The 20,916-nt window shown below is 44.6% G+C and overlaps 1 protein-coding gene across 1 annotated transcript in view; it reads right to left on the bottom strand.

Moving 5' to 3' along the window:
• Positions 1 to 5,043: 5,043 nt before the first annotated feature.
• Positions 5,044 to 20,916, bottom strand: part of LOC120023240 (uncharacterized protein C14orf132-like) — a 30,730-nt gene continuing 14,857 nt past the window's right edge. The window contains exon 2 of the mRNA XM_038967284.1: positions 5,044 to 5,277. Coding sequence (XP_038823212.1) covers positions 5,044 to 5,277 — 234 coding nt within the window. The remainder of the gene's footprint in view (positions 5,278 to 20,916) is intronic.

The raw sequence follows: 20,916 nt of genomic DNA, 5'->3' as shown, positions 1-20,916 counted from the left end.
GTAAAGGGTGACCTGATATGGTTCTCAATTAGAGGCAGGTGGTTTTCATTTCCTCTGATTGAGAGCCATATTAAGGTAGGTGTTTTCACATTGATTGTTGTGGGTGGTTGTCTCCTGTGTCTGTGTCTATGTTGCGCCACACGGGACTGTTTCGGTTTGTTTGTCCGTTCGTTCGTTTTGTGTAGTCAGTTTTCCTGTTCGTGCGTTCTTCGTTACATGTAAGTTCTTACGTCCAGGTCTGTCTACATCGGTTTTGTTATTTTGTTTATATTCAAGTATAGTTCGTTTTTTTGTCTTGTTTAATAAATATAATGTCAAACTACCACGCTGCATATTGGTCATCTGATCCGTCTCGCCTCTCCTCGTCCGAGGAGGAGGACGAAGTAGAGAATCGTTACACTCGCAATGATGGGAGCTAAATAATCCTGTAAGCCTCCTCATGCCCACGTAACAACCCACTCACAACCTCAGCAACAGGAAACACATTGATGATAATGATCTGAAAATACATGAATCACTTCTTCCTGGGAGCAGAGTTGTATGGTAGGGCATATGTATGTAACATAGCATACACATGTTAATATATGATTATGTTACGTCACTTGTAGCTTAAGCAGTGCTGCTGTGGGGAGGAAAGGGAAAAGACCCCTGTGCTTCTGCCCCTATCTCTGAGCTGACACAGTTTGACAAGATGTGTCCGAGGCATTTGGCACACATTAGCATATTCAACACCTCACTGCTGAGCTGTCAGCCGGGATTGGACAGGAGAGAGCTGGAGTGGTGCACCCTGGGACAACAAGGGGGGTTTCCTGGCAGCATGCACGCAGACCTACTATACCTTCAGACAGATTCATCTAACCCAAGGCTCAAATTAGCCCACATTATTATCTACTATTAATTCACTATGGGAGCAACAAACCCACTGTGGTGGATGAAGTAGAGTAGACAAAGCTGAATGCCATGCACGTACACCTGCAAACACCATCATTATCATCTATTAACATAGATTAGCATTCGCCAGGTCAATGGTTATCGTCTTCATCTGACTGGTTCTAAAGGGGCTTTTGAGGGAATGGAACTGGCGAGTATGGCTAGCCTTCTAGGTGTTTCTCCACACTGTGTGGGTAGATTTATACAGTGCAGTGTGAGGACCAGCAACGGGTTAAAACGAAAAGGAAAGGGTGCCCGAGATCATCCACAGCTGACTTTACTCCTCCACTTCCTTTCCTTATGATGTGGATTTTGTAAAGCCCGTGGCTGTATTGAGGCTAAAGCAGATTCAGATATTAAGTAGACTACTGACTGACTGTAGCGGTCGGGGGAGGACATTCAGATTACCCAGGCATGCAGGGGTCTTAGGAATGCAGTTGCAGGGCATTGTGGGGGGTGATCTCTTAATGCTCTTCCTCTGTGCTAATTTCTGACCTGGCATCAAATGGATTTGCTACAGCACCTTGAGCATAAAGGTCTCTCTACCCGAGTCAGAGGGACTCGAATCGTACAGCCTTATAACAATATGTAATGTACTTGAGTTGTATGTACTTGAATGGCAAATCTATTGTTTCAGATGTGCTGTTAACGTATCTGAGTTAAAGGGTAATTAATGATATATGACAATGTTATTATTGCATAGCTGTAAACATTGTCATGTAAACACACTTTACAATTATGTTCCTATTCCTAATTATATGAATGACTACTACTCAGCCTAGCCAATATCCAGAGTCTACTATAGAGACATCTATTACAACAAAGTAAAACGAGGCAACTTCTCCAATTTTCAGTGAAGGAATGACAGTGACTCTCATCTAGACAGAGATATATACAACCTGTGCCTGCGTAAGAGTGAGTGATGGTACAATGCTTGTCTTACATCAATCTCACCTGGGGGCCCAGCATCCACTAGTAATCAGTGCTAGTGCATATACCTTCAGTAGGAAGCAGTTCCAGTGCATATACCTTCAGCAGGAAGCAGTGCCAGTGCATATACCTTCAGTAGGAAGCAGTTCCAGTGCATATACCTTCAGTAGGAAGCAGTGCCAGTGCATATACCTTCAGTAGGAAGCAGTGCCAGTGCATATACCTTCAGTAGGGAGCAGTTCCAGTGCATATACCTTCAGTAAGAAGCAGTGCCAGTGCATATACCTTCAGTAGGGAGCAGTTCCAGTGCATATACCTTCAGTAGGGAGCAGTTCCAGTGCATATACCTTCAGTAGGGAGCAGTGCCAGTGCATATACCTTCAGTAGGGAGCAGTTCCAGTGCATATACCTTCAGTAGGGAGCAGTTCCAGTGCATATACCTTCAGTAGGGAGCAGTTCCAGTGCATATACCTTCAGTAGGAAGCAGTGCCAGGAGCTTGTCTCTGAGAACAAATGCATCACCTGTCAGGCTTGTGTCTCACAAACACACTGAAAAGCCTATCTCTACTAATGTGATATATTGTGTTATGCATAGGGTATGGGTTTCATTCAATCCGTATCGCAGAAGTTCACTGCTATGGTGCGCTTGACATTTTAAGGTAATTTCCAATTGAGCCGATATACCGTATGCAGCGTTTACCGTGATTGCGGTCTCCGTGAACACAGGAACATTGCTTTAAATGTCAATCGTGCTTTAGCGCTGAACTTCAGCGTCACGGATTGAATCGAACCCTAAATCTTATGGTGAGATCTCTATTAATTTCCCCCCAGTGTACATTTTGCTCAGAAGGTGTTACATTTAACACTCTCGCAATACATATGAGTGCCACTGTACAGTGTTAAAGTAACACTTCTGTTGATGAGTTTCCCTGTTGGATTTAATGGGACATTTTTCATGCAATAAGGATTTATGTAGACATATACAGCAACCCTGAAACTTTAATAGTAATAGATGTTCTTACAAAAAATAATATTGTGTAATTTATGTGAATTACAACATTGCTAAACACTCACACATTCACCTCTTATTAGAAAATAAAGTAACGGTCTTTGGAAGACCTTATCTCAACATTATATTATTACCTCCTAATTTGGGGATTTAAATATTACAATTTGTTGAAAGTTCTATCATAGTTGGGTAATGTAAGTAAGTTCTTAGCGTATGTTGTAGAAATACCAATACGTACAGTGTATACCATGACATGAGAAACCCTCTACAACCTTTTACAGTAGATAGTCTTACTACAAAGTCTTATTTTATCAAGATCACATAAGACATATAATTGAATACTAACAGCCCCTACCAAGATCCTTAAATAGTTTATCGATAACACTACATGATGCCCTGTAGCTTAAAATAATATATCATGTTACAAAAAGATGTCAAAAAGGTTGATGGAATACATTTTCCCACTGGGCACACACTGGTTGAATCAACGTTGTTTTTTTTTCAATGACGTCTGTGCCCAGTGGGTTGACATTCTGCATCAGCTCAAGAGTGGGGGATGTATACACAAGAAAATGGCTATTCACTTCAGCATCCGAATATTATTCATAATTCATTAGATAATGTGGCTGATATAACTCACTGGCTATAATAGAGAACTTGGCTCAAATAGATGTTTATCACTCTCTCTTAGATAATTACACTTACAGCTTATGAGGCAAGCCAGACAACATTCAAGAACAACCATCTCCTTGAAAGAAGACAAAAGAAAATCAAGAAAGGAGCGACTCTTTCCTGTATCAGCTCTTCTCAGCGGAACAGAAAGCTTAGAGGCTGAGATTGAGCATGTTTTTATCAAACCATCACATTTACCAAGCAATCTCCATCATCATTTAGTGGGTATTGTATGTTCTTTTCAGTTCCGTTCTAGACAGAAATCAGCCAATCATTTTGATACAAACTCATAGCACTGTCACTGTGATAACCTAAAGAAATGATCTCATTGACATCCATGTACACTAGAATGTGTGTTGTGGTGACACCAGGGGCCTCGCTCGCGTCTTGAAAAGAGCCTGTTAATATTCTCAATTAAGGGACGTGGATTAATCGCCATTGTAACAACTGCCTTTGGACATACCGCAGCACAAAGCTATTTCACTGCACAGTTCTGAATGTAAAGAACCCAGCTTGTAGGAAACAGATAGAAAAACGCCCAGCCTTTCTATTACCCCACTTATTTAGATCATACAGCACGTAAAGACTCCAAAGAAGGTAGCTAAATAACAATTAAGCTTTGACAAAATAAAGCTGTACAGGATTTTTCCTGCTCATGTAAACTGTGCTTATATCTTTCAAGTCTGCCTCAGTCGTATACTGAGATTTGTTGTAAAAAAGTTAAATGTCTTTGATAGATGTATTTGTATTGTTTAGTGTAATAAGTAATGTTTCAGATGAAGAATTTGCTGTTGTGATCAGAGTAAATTAGACGGTGAGTGATTGTCTTTATTGGACCATAAACTGGTGTGGCATTGCTAAAGAAACTGAGAAGCAATATCAGTTGGCGGATCCAAAAGGATGATGCAGGAATGTTTCATTAAAGCCAGTGTCCATTGGTCCATTTTCTGTCGATATTACAAAGGAAAGCTAATACTTTGAGCCTTCCTTTGGCAGAACAGATAACATGCTGTAAGAAGCTGAGCACATGGCTAATGCAGAAGTAATCCCAGAGTCCCATAAATGTTTTAAGAGTCACGTCTCTGTTCATCCCAATAATTAAGCAGCACTCCTCTTAATTGCCTCTCTTCTATCTGGGGGACATTTTAAGATGGTCCAGTTCACCCTGTATGTATCTGTAAGCCCCTTCAGCCCCACAATGCAACACAACAACATTCAGGAGCATGATGTCCACTGAAAATTAGGTGACTAAAGTTGAAAATACCCTTCTGCCTCCAGTTGAACTTGCGTACTGTGCATACTGTTCGTATACTGAAACTTTTTTCTATTGAAAGTGAATGATGCTGAAGCTTCAACTATAGAACCCCCACACCATAGTCAGCATCCGCATCCCAGAGCCCTTTGATAATCCAGTATGTGATATTTGTCCTTTGTCTTTCATCACGTTCTCCCATGGGGAGGCTCTCTAATTTTTGGCTAAGTGGGCGTCAAGGAGAGATGGATCAGAAGGTGAATGCGTAGACCACTCCCACCACCACAATGTTGCCGATAGTAGCGACGATGGCAATCCAGAGCCAGATGGCATCACTGGACGAAGACTGGTCATCCTGCTGGGCCTGGGCTGAGGCAGCCGCAGAGGCAGCGTGGACGCTGGCCGAGGAGTTGAAGAGCGAGTGGTCGGCACTGTAGTTGTCATTGGGTGAGGAGTCCATGAAGGCCCCTGTCATGACTGGGATCTGGAGGAGAGGGAGGAAGCGAGGGAGAGAGATAAAGACAGATAGAAAGAGAGAGAATTAGAGAAGATTAAAAGGTGTTATTTTATTTCATATGCAGTGTAGAGCTCTTTGCCAATAGGTACTGCACATCGATCTAACATTACAGTAAAGTCCCTTATCCTGTGAGTAGGATTTGTTCTTGGGCCCTACATTAGCAAGTTAGAGCAGAACAGTATATTAAAATAAATAGTGAACATGATATCACTGCATCTTGTTGCAAATGGGAACAAGGTTTCTCACTTGTTCACGTGGATCCCTCCTGAGCACACACAGGCGAGTTCCCACCCTGGGAAATAGGGCTTAATTAACATCAAATTAATATTTAATCTGTGGGAAGTGAGATTTTTTTATTTATTTAACCTTTATTTAACTAGGCAAGTCAGTTAAGAACAAATTCTTACTTACAATGACAGCCTAGGAACAGTGGGTTAACTGCCTTGTTCAGGGGCAGAACGACAGATTTTTACCTTGTCAGCTCGGGGATTCGATCTAGCAACCTTTCTGGCCCAACACTCTAACCACTAGGCTACCTGACCCCACTGATTTATTGCTTGGGACAATTAGAAGCCCTAAGAAGGCTGCTGGTTGGCAGAAAGACGGAGAGTATCTGTACTGTATGTAGTGTAGGAAGCTGAGGTGTGCCTGAGAACAAAAGAACACTAGCTCTCAAACTAGAAAACAGACTCCTCCTCTCCTCGGAGGGCTGTCGAAATAACCATGCTAAAAATACATTTTGGATGAGATGATGTGGAGCAGTCGCACTATATATACCGAAACACTCTCACTCTCTCTCCGCTGGTGCTCAAACGAACACACACACACAATAATTAATTGAAACACACACACGCACACACGCTCCTTTGAGGTCTTTCCTCGCACACAGGGAAATGTCTTTTTGAAAAGTATTCCGCTGCTCACCAGCCATTGGCCTCGGTAGTGAATAATGACATGACACATCCAATTGTGTGCCAGTTATTCCTCATGAGCATGATGGGAGCGGACATCCATGTATGGGGGAAGTAGCCTGGGAGTCCCTAACCCCACTTAGTGATCACTCAGCCAGAAGTAAATACTGAGGTTGGCTGATGGAGGGATGGAATACTGATCTACAGCGGTTTGATCCCATCAGAATGTGTGACTCATATGTCTGTTTGATGTGTATGCCATGTACACTACCGTTCAAAAGTTTGGGGTCACTTAGAAATGTCCTTGTATTTGAAAGAAAAGCACATTTTTTGTACATTAAAATAACATCAAATTGAACAGAAATAAAGTGTAGACATTGTTAATGTTGTAAATGACTATTGTAGCTGGAAACGGCTGATTCTACATAGGCGTACAGAGGCCCATTATCAGCAACCATCACTCCTGTGTTGCAATGGCACGCCTTACAAGTCCACAAGTCCTCAACTGGCAGCTTCATTAAATAGTACCTGCAAAACACCAGTCTCAACGTCAACAGTGAAGAGGCGACTCCGGGATGCTGGCCTTCTAGGCAGAGATGCAAAGAAAAAGCCATATCTCTGTCCAGTGTCTGTGTTCTTTTGCCCATCTTAATCGTTTCTTTTTATTGGCCAGTCTGAGATATAGCTTTTTCTTTCCAACTCTGCCTAGAAGGCCAGCAGCCCTCCGAACTTGGATTAGCTAACACAACGTGCCATTGGAACACAGGAGTGATGGTTGCTGATAATGGGCCTCTGTACGCCTATGTACAGTGGGGCAAAAAAGTATTTAGTCAGCCACCAATTGTGCAAGTTCTCCCACTTAAAAAGATGAAAGAGGTCTGTAATTTTCATCATAGGTACACTTCAACTATGACAGACAAAATGAGAAAAAAAAATCCAGAAAATCACATTGTAGGATTTTTAATGAATTTATTTGCAAATTATGGTGGAAAATAAGATCCAGCTAATGTAGAATGTTCTGTAATTGCATCCCATTAGGATATAACCACCAGGAAGTGCTCTTTATAATGGCCGACCCCCACCCCAAAAAAACAACAACAAAAAACACTCAACTGTTGAGGAGCAATAAATACATAACTTCTGCTGTACTTTATCATCTGGTCATCTGGAATCAACTTCAGGTAGACAACAAATGGATAGCATGAGCAAATTATGTCACCTCAAATTATGTCACAGAACAATAGATTTGGCCTCTTCCATTGTGTATTGACTAAGACCAGGTGGAATTTTACCTCAGTCCACCACGGTTCTGTCCTGCCGTCCAGATTTACAACTCGAGTCTCATTGATGTTATTTTTCTCAGCGGCCCAGCAGCATTTCATAGTAAATCTTTAACTCAATAGAATGCGTGTAGCACAGTGATCCAGCCCAGCCACCTACATCATGTTCACAGTCAATCTTGCATTTCAATCAGTGGAGGCTGCAGAGTGGAGGATATACATACATATATATATGTATATATACCATAATAATGGCCGGAATGGAGGAAATGGAATGGCATCAGGGAAACCATGTGTTTGATGTATTTGATACCATTCCACCAATTCCGCTCCAGCCTTTACCACAAGCCTGTCCTCCCCAATTAAGGTGCCACTAACCTCCTGTGTCATTATATAGTATTTCTGCAGCTTCGTACACATGGTTAGCTAACACTTTACTGCAGGGTACTCAACTACTATTTGAGAATATCCGGTCACACAATTTTCCTAGATGGCAAAGGTCCGGATGGATATTGTCATTTATCGGCATAGTAACAAACTTCCACCTCGCAACCCATGCGACCCCAAATTGTTCAAACCCCTCTTGTTGGCAGAGATCAACTTTTGCCATTTTAAAGCTAATTTCCTGCAATTCTACAAATTTTGCCATGTGATCTGTGTTCATATGATACCTGAGTGACTGAACAAAATCAATGGGTGCCCCCCGAGGGTCAAGGCAACTGGGGATGTAATCTGGCCATGATAACTACAAGATTTAGATAGCTGGTTAGCCTAATTGACCTATTTAGCTAACATCGCCAGTAGTTAATCAACTGGAAATTTCTGACCGGTTATAAATAGCTCTAGTGAATGACTGCCAATGTACTACCACATTTTGAAATTGCACCTTGTGCATTCTACTATTACAACTCTCAACAGCAGTACGTTGAAAGCCCGACTGAGTTCTTTTTTTAAGTCGGAACCCGCGGTATGTATGCTTTACTATGTAGTATTGTACTGTATTTTCTCTCTTGACCCACAAGCTTCGGCCAGGCTGTGTAATTTAATGCATTTGAGTCCCTCAATGCCTCTAATCTTAGTGTGACATTTTAAACTATCTCTGCACTCTTCTTGTATAGCCCGTTGAGATTGGAATTAAATTCCCTTCACATCTTTCAGAAGTATGTTTCATTTAAATCACATACAAATATTAAATCACCTAACACAGTTATCAGGAAACCCCGATCATCAATCAAGTTGAAAGTAATTTACTTTCACAGCTAGGATTCCAGTGATGGTGATGAGTTGAACCTTCTATTTACAAAATACCAGTCCCTCGTTGGTGATGAGCATTGATAATTGTCAGTTGCGTGATCAACTCAATGAAAAATGTAAATGCACAAACAACAAAAGGTGATTTCCCATTCTAGCCAGCTAAGAGGGAAGCCAATGCCTGACTCTTAGCACACACAGAAGATCATCTTTGATTAAGACTTCACTGTTATATGGGTGCAGTGTGTTTGGTGTGTGTGTGTGTGTGCGGGTGTGACATCTGGACAGTTATCCTTGTTCCAGTGTCTAACTCCTGACACGTGTTACTCTGTGTCTGTTTCTGTGTCTGAAGTGCTCTGGTCCATGACTCCCTCAGCTGCACCACACACTCTGTCAACAGGCAAACCAACTTAACACCCACATTTCTGACACCCGAGAAGGACACTGCTTTAAAGACAGGCTGAGGCAGAGGTACAAGAGAATTGGAGGTTTTAGAGTGTAAACATTTTTCATGAGTCAGAATTTCATCTTTAATCTCTCCAAAAAGAGTATTCCCTCACTTCAAAATGAGGATTTAGAGGAGCTCAGAAAGGCAGATGAGGAGAAAGTGTGTATATTGGCTATTTTTTGGTGTCTTTTCTCAATCGTCTGAAGAAGTATTCATTGTCATGAATGTATAAGACCCCCTACCAAAGATCTATTCTCATCAGCAGTATACTTGAGCATTACTACAACTTTGAAAAGATTTTTCTGAATTGTTTCTATCCCCTGAACACTGGTTTCACACTGCATCTCTGGAGGTCTGTCTATAGTTGCCTGTTTGCCTTGAGGCATAACTTTGGGTTTTAAATATATAATAAGCAGAGCATTCTGCGCCTGGAGGTCCTTCATAAGATCACTTCTAGTGGTATTTTACTCTCTTTCAGTGAGCCTCATGAATTTAAAAAGATGGCTCTGTCTCCAAACTGTTCTAATGGGAATAGCCCTGACTTGGCCTCTCACTGGAGCTATGTTGGTGGTTTGGACAGGGTATGAGATTGTGCTGACAAGTTATGGATAGCGATAGCTCTGTATTTTGACAGTGAACAGTAAAGCTGTTTATTTTTCATGGATACTCTCCTTTTCTCTCCTGTCTTTGTTTGGTTTGAGTGCTCTGGTTGTAACGATTTTCCCAAACTGTAACGTGTTGTTTTTAGGTTCAGAAAAAACTCAGGGCACTGTAGAATAGGTCAACCAATTTATACAGTACCAGCCACAGTTTGGACATACCTACTCATTCAAGGTTTTAAATTATTTCTTTATTTTTACTATTTTCTATATTGTAGAATAATAGTGAAGACATCAAAACTATGAAATAACAGATATGGAATCATGTAGTAACCAAAGAAGTGTTAAACAAATCAAAATACATTTTATATTTGAGATTCTTCAAAGTAGCCACCCTTACTCTTGACGACCGCTTTGCACACTCTTGGCATTCTCTAAACCATCTTCATGAGGTAGTCACCTGGAATGCATTTCAATTAACAGGTGTGCCTTGTGAAAAGATCATTTGTGGAATTTCTTTCCTTCTTATTGTGTTTGTGCCAATCAGTTGTGTTGTGACAAGGTAGGGGTGGTATACAGAAGATAGCCCTATTTGGAAAAAGACCAAGTCCATATTATGGCAAGAACAGCTCAAATAAGCAAAGAGAAACAACAGTCCATCATTACTTTAAGACATGAAGGTCAGACAATACGGAAAATTTCAAGAACTTTGAAAGTTTCTTCAAGTGCAGTCGCAAAAACTTCACAGTTCAAGTAACAGACACATCTCAACATCAACTGTTCAGAAGACAGAGTGAATCAGGGATTTATGGTCTAATCGCTGCAAAGAAACCACTACTAAAGGACACCAACAAGAAGATACTTGCTTGGGACAAGAAACACAAGCAATGGACATTAGACCAGTGGAAATCTGTCCTTTGGTCTGATGAGTACAAATTTGAGATTTTTGATTCCAAACGCTGTGTCTTTGTGAGATGCAGAGTAGGTGAACGGATGATCTCCGCATGTGTGGTTCCCACCGTGAAGCATGGAGGAGGAGGTGTGATGGTGTGGTGGTGCTTTGCTGGTGACATTGTCAGTGATTTATTTAGATTTCAAGGCACACCAGCATGGCTACCACAGAATTCTGCAGCGATACGCCATCCCATCTGGTTTGCGCTTAGTGGGACTATCATTTGTATTTCAACAGGACATGACCCAACACACCTCCAGACTGTGTAAGGGCTATTTGACCAAGAACGAGAGTGATGGAGTGCTGCATCAGATGACCTGGCCTCCACAATCAACCCGACCTCAACCAAATTGAGATGGTTTGGGATGAGTTGGACCACAGAGTGAAGGAAAAGTAGCCAACAAGTGCTCAGCATATGTGGGAACTCCTTCAAGACTGTTGGAAAAGCATTCCAGGTGAATTTGGTTGAGAGAATGTCAAGAGTGTGCAAAGCTGTCATCAAGGCAAAGGGTGGATACTTTGAAGAATCTAAAATATAAATATATTTTGATTTGTTTAACACTCTTGGTTACTACATGATTCCATATGTGTTATTTCCTAGTTTTGATCTCTTCACTAATATTCAATGTAGAAAATAATAAAATTTAAAAAAAAACTTGAATGAGTAGGTGTGTCTAAACATTTGACTGGTACTGTATGTATTTTGAGAGAGAATAGTAACTGGTGGATGTCAAAGAGACAACTCTTCTGTTTGGTTTGAGTGCTCCAATTCGGACTATTTTCCCATGCTGTAATGTGTTGTTGTTGGGTTCATATTAATATTCTGAGAGACAAAAACAGGGCACTGTAGATTAGGTCATCCATGACAATGGCCATAGTACATGTCCAGAGTAATAGTGCTAAGTGCAAGTATAGAGTCATATTGCGTAATGCTGGTGTTTTTACAATGTTGATGTCATCTTTTGTCCTCCGACAAGAAACCTTTAACTCTTCACAGTGTCAAAGTCCTTTGTTTCACAAATCCTGAGCTTCTTTGTATAGAAAGAATGTTGTTTTTACTCATGAATAACATTAAAATGAGCTATCCTCAGTCTTTCAATGAGCTTCCTCAGCCTTTCATTACAATAATTAAAATTACAGCAATGCAGTTTGAGAACTGATTAAATGCTTCATTCTTCATTATGAGATAGCTTTCAAAAATGTAAGAAAAATGTTTTTCTGTCTACAACTGCAATCCATTAATCATTTACAGTATATAAGCATACATTTTAATTATGTATGCGCCAGATTAAATGTGCAGCATGTGTTTTAAAGTATAGTTTACACCCAAAAGCACATGCACTTTTCTCCCACACACACACACACACACACACAGTACTTGGCATTAATTGTAATGTAGCACACTATTCCCATGTTTCTATGTGTGGATGTTAGTCATGCATTTTTTATATGATTTTTTAAACTTAAAATACACTCACTGGAATCACTTCTCACCGTTCCTGATGAACTGGGTAAAAACACACTACTGAGAATTTCCTATACATCTAACCATTTGGTGATAGAGCGTTTGGTCATTTCAAGTTCTTGCATACATAATACACAAACTCAGGTGCATACGGAGGGCATTTATTTAAGTTAAAATAACCAGAATCTCGTTCCTTCTCTTGACGCTTGTTTGCCTCTTTGCCACACTCTTTGTGTACTCCTGTCTTTGTGTACTCCTGTCTGAAAACCTCTGCTGAAAACTAAACTTCACACCAGTGAAAATCCATAATATACCAGCCCATTAGAGTGTACCAAGGACCTGTAGGCACAGATATTCCACTCCAGAGTGCATGCAAACCAAGTGTCCGTCTTAGAAAACTGAATGCCAGGGAGCTCTGTATCCATCTTCTGCGCTGATGTCACTATGGCAGTAAAAGTGCTCTCCTTGCACTCAATGAGCTTTGTGCTTGTTGCCGGGGGGGATCTGCTTAGCAACAAATAATTGCTTTTTCCTGACAACCGCCGGCAGCTGACAGAAAGGTGCAGCCCCATCTCTTTTATTTCATTTTATTTAACCTTTATTCAACTAGGCAAGTCAGTTAAGAACAAATTCTTATTTACAATGGACGATGCTGGGCCAATTGTGCGCCGCCCTATGGGACTTCCAATCACGGCCGGTTGTGATACAGCCTGGAATCAAACCAGAGTGTCTGTAGTGACGCCTCTAGCACTGAGATGCAGTGCCTTAGACCGCTGCGCCACTCAGGAGCCCAATCTCTAAAGTGGAGAGTTTCCTCCTCTCTGATTTGATACTACGGGGCATTAGATCATATTGCCATCCTCCTCCGATACGTCTCGTTGACTGTCAGTCACATACCCAGGATGATACCCACATCTTCCCCCATCTATATCTGTTATGGCATGCTATTACAAAAGGCTTTCCATTACAGGGGAAAAATCAGTTACGGCAGGAAAACACCAAAAAGATGTGTGGGGGGGAAACGATGCGCAAAAACAGCCAAGCTAGTCCGTTATCTTGTGCGAAAGACACATTTCGGTTGAAATCATTCAGTTGTCCAACTGACTAGGTATCCCCTTTCATTCAGGGTGCAATATTGAGATATCTCCACACAAGTAAAACTTAGTTTCTGAGGGGGCAGCTGTGCTTTGGCAATATAGGACTGAAAAATGCCTTTGCTATTGTCAAAAAGAGTATGACAAATAGCTTCTCCTCAGGCCATTACTGTGTAGCTCTGTGACTCATGTGTGTGTACATTATTTTCATGTCTGTGATCTGTAATAGTTAAAGTGGTCAGTACTATGACAGACATAAATTAAACCTTTCACACGATCAACTACTCATGAAGTTCCCCTTTCTAAAATGTGAGGGTTATACTTGTGCAGATGAAATTACTTTATTTTTCTACTACTACTATTGTGATCAGGCAATCATCGCTGAAACCATAAGTATATGACAAGTGACAGCGATGATCTTCATGTCAATGGAGAGTTGGACTGAAGAGCCACAACATGGTCATAGTCCAATTTACCCAATAAATTACTGGGAGTTTATATATAGAGTGTGCGACTGTCTTTATTTTTATAGCTTTTAGTTTATTGCCGTTAGTCAGCACCTCTACATAAAATAATTTTCTCTAGGTGTGTCCCAGCTCATATTTTTCACAGTCCAATGACAAATATTATAGTGTTGAGATTGCAATGTGGTGTGTACACAGTTCCCTTTCAGACGGTCACTCAGTATAACATACTATGGGGAGTCAATGACCAATCATATTCACCTGAAGAAAACTGAAATCATGCCCAAGGGGCAAAATGATATCTTCCTGGCAATAATACCGGAGTTTGCATTTGTTTCCTAAATTCTTTGCTCTTCAGCTTGCCTGAAGGAAGAAGGTGTCACGTAATTTACAAACTTTTCAAGCATACGAAGACTACGAGATTCGGCTTCGACTTAGGTGTCTGTTATTGGGAAAGAGTACTCTTCCCCTTAGATGTTGCGATTTTTGGTCTTGGTATCAGTTTTTGTGTTTGCTAAAAACACACTACTTTCTGCTTTGCTTGTGTAGCCAGTACTTCCTTGCTTGAGTATGATAAGAGTAAGTTCAAAAAGGCTAACCAGCCGAGTTTTAACCTCCGACCGTGCCCTAGGACATCTGGTCTCACAATGAAAATTAAAGATAATCACGAGTTCTGTCCAGTTAGCTCGGGGTGGAAACACGCTCAGGAGGATTGGGGCTGCTGGCTATGGGACTTCCAGATTCCGTGGATGACATAGTATCCCTGGTTGGCTCGGGAGGATGTTCAGAGTGTGAATCGGATGATATCAGTCCGGGGCTTGATATGGATTCGGCCGGGGAGAGTGAACCATTGGTGGTTAATGCGCCTTTGATGGAGCTGTGTCGTAGGGTGGCAGATCATCTGGGAGTGGGTTGGCAGTCTTCTCCCAGCAGCAGAGCTCTTCCAGGTTTGGGGAAAGGTATTTACTTCCTGTACCTTCTGCGGTGAAGAATTGCTTACCCCTGTTTCAATATTTTGTCAATGAGCTAAATAAAGGCAACCTCGGACTCCCCTTATTCAGCCAGGCTGGTGCTACCAGGTTATGGTGAGTTCATGAATGTCAAGGGTATGGAGGAAGTGGGGCTCGTTTGCACAATGCCGATGGATGGAAAGCTGGTGAGTTACTTAGCTCCAGAGGCTAACAAGGGAGCGAATCCTAGCACAATTCTTCTGAATAAACAGTGCCGGTTCTCGGCCGATCAGCTAGACCAAGTGTACCAGACTGAGGGTGTAGTTAATGACAGGGACAGGCGGCTGTATCTGGATGAGCCAGTTTCGCCAACAAGGTTGTTGGGCTCAGCTATGGAGTCTTTACAGGCCCGTTTCGAGGAGAAACAAAAACAGGATTCAGCTCTACGGGTCCTTTTTTCCAATAAGATCCTTCGCTGGTCATATCGGGTCCAGGCGAGAAGAGGGTTGCCTCGGGACAGGGGGTGGCTTCAAGGTCGATTTGGGCAGCGGCATAGTCTCGGCACAGACACCGTGATGGGTCGAAGGAGAGCGGGGTGAAAGCTGATTCTTCTGCGATGCAGGGGAAGGAGCAGACCTCGCGACCCTAGCTGGAGGACGGTGAGGAGGCGTGCTCTTGAGGCTCCCAAGAGTGGAAACAGTGCTCCCAAGTGGCTCAGTCTATGGGGGCAAGTTACTAGTTGCAAACCCGATGTGGGCCGGGTATCAGAACAGCGGTACCACAAAAGCACATTGTTTCTACCCATGGTTCCTCTGTGTTCAGTGGTATCGAGAGTGCAGTATTGTCCAGGTGTGGGCATAATAGCACAGTTCCTTTCCCATATTCAGACACACGGTTGTCAAGAGTGCTGGATATGAAAACAAGCATGCTCCCAAAAAATCTCATCCCAGTTCTCAGCGTGGCGCTCTGCCCCTTCAAGAGATAATGTATGGGAGACTTGCAGCATGCTCCACCCAGTGGCGGGCATGCGCAGTTTCACCATGGTTGACGAAGACGATGACGAGGGGTTACGGTCTGCAGTTTGCTGTGCATCCTCCTCCTTTTTGTGGGGTCATTACGTCAATGGTCCCCGAGGTCCTAGCGCCTGTCTTGAGAGAGGAGAATTCCTATCTCTTTCAAAAGCAGGCTATTCAGGTGGTCCCCGTGTCAGAAGTACAGATTGTTTGGTACAGCCGGGTACTTCTTAGTTCCCAAGAGAGGTGGAACGTTACATCCAATCCTGGACTTGCATGTTTTAAACAGGCACCTTAAGGTTTACAATTTCAAAATGCTCACACTTTGCCGGCTATTGCAGTCGGTGCATTCCAGTGATTAGTTCCCGTCCATAGATCTGAAGGATGCATATTTCCATGTGTCTATATATCCTCCCCACAGAAAGTTTCTTAGGTTTAATTTCGAGGACGTGGTCTACGAGTTTCTGGTCCTGCCTTTCGGCCTCTCCCTATCGCCCTGCACATTTTCTATGGTGGAGGAGGTAGCTTTGGCAACAGTGCAGTGCCAGGGGATCAGAGTATTGGCCTGGATGATTGGCTGGTCGTTGTGGAGTTGAGGAACAGGTGGAGCTTCACACTGCCACGCTGGTTTCCCATATTCAATCTCAGTTCATAGTAAATCACAATAAAAGTTCTTTGCCAGTTTCTGGGTCTCGTTCTGGACTCGGTTCTGAATCATGTGCTTTATTCCAAACAGAGGAGGGTCGCATTCCGGCTCTGTCTGGCACGGTTCCTCTATGATAGCTATGGTGCCTCTGGAACTTCTGTTGATGCGTCTGTTTCAGCACTGGGTGATTGCTATGCATCTGGATGCATCTTGCCACTGCCATCGGTTGCTCAAGGTATCTCCTTTGTGCCTAAGGGAGGGACCTACGACTGCTGTTGCAGGTGGTTCTCATGGGCTGGGTAGTGTTCCGCAGGGTGATCATGACAGACACAGTTTTACTGGGATGTGAAGCGCTGTGTGTGTGCTTCTTGGAAAAAGGGATTTGGTCAACAGTGCAAAGGGCGCTGCATATCAGTTACCTAGAGCTACTGACTGTTTTGCTGGCGCTGAGGCGTTTCCGTCCGATGTTGGAGGCCCAGCATGGGTTGGTAAGTTCTGACAACAGGAGGGTGGTGGCGTTCATCAACAGGCAGGGTGGGGCCCGGCCTCTCTCTCTCTCTCTCCTAAACCTGGCCTGTTATCTGCTCGTAGGGAGCATTTCCTGTCGCTCAGGGCGACTTATTTTCCTGGAGCCTGCACCCCTCTTTGGTTGCCTAGATACGGGACCGGTTCAGCAGGGCCAAAGTAGATCTTTACTCATTGCAAGAAAACACACATTGTCGTCTGTTCTTCTCAATGAGGGATCTGGGCGCTCGGTTAGGAAGGATGCTTTGTTGTATCAGTGGCCTTGGACCCTTCTCTATGCCTTTCCTCCGGTGGACCTGATTCAGGCCACCGTGGAGAAGGTCTGTCAGGACAGTCGGTTGTTTATTCTTGTGGTTCCCGGGGATCATCTACCTGTTGGGCAGGGACCCGTGGAGGGTTCCGTGTCATCGGGATCTACTATCCCAGCCGCACGGGAGTGTTTGGCTCCCACAACTGCAGATATAGGATCTGTGGGTTTGGCCCCTGAAAGGTTGAATTTGATGGCTAGGGATTTACCTTCGAACAAGATTGCGACTATACAGTCGGCGAATTCGCCCTCTACGAGAGGGTTGTATACATATAAGTGGCACGTGATTGAGGGTTTGTGTCAAGTTAAAGGAGTTTCTCCTTTTCAGTGCTCTTTGGGTGGACTTTTTTATGTTCTTGCAAGAGCTTTCCTTTACACATTGAAGGTTTATATGGCAGCCATTGCAGTGTGTCATATAGGGATTGACAGCTCTATCCTGAGGTCTCATCCTCTGGTGTTGTGGTTCATGAAAGGTGTGCTTCTGCACAGACCATTGTCTAAGCCTATGGCTCCGACCTGGGACCTGGCTTTGGTCCTGGACGCTCTGTGTCAGCCTCCGTTTGATCCATTGGAGTATGTGGACCTTTCCTACAAGACTATCCTGCTCATGGTCTTGGAGCTATCAGTACACCCTTCCTGTTTGGAGTTCGCACCTGGCGACTACAAAGTGATTTTACGTCCTAATGCAGCTTTTGCTGCCAAGGTTATGCCTATGTCTTACAGGTCCCTGGCTTTCGAGCTGTTCCCCTTCTCATCTCCTCTGTTTGCTTCCAGTGAACAATGGAGGTTGCATGGCCTGTGTCCAGTGTGCGCTTTACGCATGTATATGGATAGGACCAAAGATATACGCAGTTGTGACCAGCTTTTTGTCTGTTTCGCTAATCCAGCACAGGGTACAGCGCTTTCTAAGCAGCATTTATGAATGTACTGTATATAGCATGTAGTGCAACTAAGGGAGTTATGAATTGCTTATGGGATAGTATGTTATGTGGTGCTAGTTATCTGCTGATCAGATAGTGAGCAAGGGTGTGTGTGTCTCTGTGTGTGTGTGTGTGTGTGTGTGTGTATGTTTGGGGTGTGACGTTTAAATGTTTAAACACATTTGGGATGGTTAACGTTTAGAAAATAATCCCTAACCGAAAACCTTTATTAATATTTGTACAAAATTAAACCACAGTGCAGTTATCACAAAAATATAACTAACAGGTCCCAAACATCATCATAAAGGCACAAATAAATATTACTCAAACACCTAACGTAACAATGAAGGAAGTAGGAGATATGAATCTTTCTAATTATTTGCCATGGATATAAAGTGCACGTCATTGCCTTTAACAGTTGTAAAAATGGCAGTGAGACAGGGAAGCTACATGTCACGTTCCTGACCTGTTTTCTGTTGTTTTTGTATGTGTTTAGTTGGTCAGGGCGTGAGTTGGGGTGGGCATTCTATGTGTTGTGTTTCTATGTTGGGTTTAATGTGTTGCATGATATGGTTCTCAATTAGAGGCAGGTGTTTGACGTTTCCTCTGATTGAGAACCATATTTAAGGTAGGCTGTTCTCACTGTTTGTTTGTGGGTGATTGTCTTCCGTGTCTGTGTATGTCGCACCACACGGGACTGTTTCGTTTTCGTTCGTGTTTGTAGTCTGTTCCTGTTCGTGCGTTCTTCGTGTTATTATTGTAAGTTCGTAAGTTCAGGTCTGTCTACTTCGTTTATTGTTTTGTAGTTTGTTCAAGTGTTCATAGTGTTTCGTCTTGTGTAAATAAATCATTATGTCTACATACCTCGCTGCGTTTTGGTCCGACCCTTACTCCTCCTCCTCGTCTGAGGAGGAGAACGACTTAGACGACCGTTACAGAATCACCCACCAACAAAGGATCAAGCAGCGGGGTAACGGGCAACAGCGACAGCAGCAGCAGCAGCAGCAGCAGCAGCAGCAGCAGCAGCAGGAGCAGCAGCAGCAGCAGCAGGAGAGGCTGCACTATTTGGAGAAATGGACATGGGAGGACGACCTAGACGGCAAAGGACCCTGGGCACAGCCAGGAGAATATCGCCGCCCCAAAGAAGAGCTGGAGGCAGCGAAGGCGGAGAGGCGCTATTATGAGGCGCTCGCACGGCAGAGCGGCTGGAGGCCCGAGAGGCAGCCCCAAAAATTTCTTGGGGGGGCCCACGGGGAGTGTGGCAGAGTCAGGAGTCAGACCTGAGCCAACTCCCCCTGCTTACCGAAAGGAGCCGGTGAGGGCGGAATTGGAGGTGAGTGACGCAGAGACTGTGAAGGATTTAATGGGGAAATTGGAGGAGAGTAATGAGGGATGTACTGGTTTGGTGCATGAGGCACAACATCCGTCCGACTGAACGTGTCGGTGAGTTGATGTCACCGGGAACAGCTCTCCATACTCGTCCTGAGGTGCGTGCTAGCCGTCTGGTTAAGACAGTGCCTACACCACGCACCAAGCCTCCTGTGCGTCTCCAGAGCCCTGTTCCTCCTCCACGCACTAGCCCTATGGTGCGTGTCTCCTGCCCATTACCACCAGTGCCTACACCACGCACCAAGCCTCCTGTGCGTCTCCAGAGTCCTGTTGCTGTTTCCCACACTAGCCCTGAGATGCGTGTCCCCAGCCCGGTACCACTAGTTCCGGCACCACGCACTAGGCCTAATGTGCGTCTCCAGAGCCCTGTACGCACTGTTCCTTCTCCCCGCACTAGCCTGAAGGTGCGTGTCCTTAGCCCGGTACAACCAGTTCCGGCACCACGCACCAGGCCTATAGTGCGCTTTGAGAGACCAGTGTGCCCTGTTCCTGCTCCCCGCACTAGCCTGAAGGTGCGTGTCCTTAGCCCGGTACCTCCAGTTCCGGCACCACGCACCAGGCCTACAGTGCGCCTCAGCCGGCCAGAGTCTGCCGTCTGCCCAGCGGCGCCTGAACTGCCCGTCTGCCCAGCGGCGGCTGAACTGCCCGTCTGCCCAACGGCGCCTGAACTGCCCGTCTGCCCAACGGCGCCTGAACTGCCCGTCTGCCCAACGGCGCCTGAACTGCCCGTCTGCCCAACGCCGTCTGAACTGTCCGTCTGCCAAGCGCCGCATGAACTGCCTGTCTGTACTGAGCCTTCAAAGCCGCCCGTCTGTACTGAGCCTGCAAAGCCGCCCGTCTGTACTGAGCCTTCAAAGCCGCCCGTCTGTCATGAGCCTTCAGAGCCATCTGCCAGACAGGAGCCGCTAGAGCCGTCTGCCAGACAGGAGCAGCCAGAGCCTTCCGCCAGACAGGAGCAGCCAGAGCCTTCCGCCAGCCATGAACAGCAAGAGCCGCCAGCCAGCCATGAGCAGCAAGAGCCGCCAGCCAGCCATGAGCAGCAAGAGCCGCCAGCCAGCCATGAGCAGCAAGAGCCAGCCAGCCAGGATCCGCCAGAGCCGCCAGTCAGCCAGGATCCGCCAGAGCCGCCAGCCAGCCAGGAGCTGCCAGAGCCGCCAGCCAGTCAGGAGCTGCCAGAGCCGCCAGCCAGTCAGGAGCTGCCAGAGCCGCCAGCCAGTCAGGAGCTGCCAGAGCCGCCAGCCAGTCAGGAGCTGCCAGAGCCGCCAGCCAGTCAGGAGCTGCCAGAGCCGCCAGCCAGTCAAGAGCCGCCAGCCAGTCAAGAGCCGCCAGCCAGTCATGATCTGCCCTCCAGTCATGATCTGCCCTCCAGTCATGAGCTGCCCTCCAGTCATG

This window comes from Salvelinus namaycush, chromosome 28 (assembly GCF_016432855.1).
Source record: "Salvelinus namaycush isolate Seneca chromosome 28, SaNama_1.0, whole genome shotgun sequence".
Taxonomy (NCBI): domain Eukaryota; kingdom Metazoa; phylum Chordata; class Actinopteri; order Salmoniformes; family Salmonidae; genus Salvelinus; species Salvelinus namaycush.
This window is presented reverse-complemented; position numbering and strand designations above follow the sequence as displayed.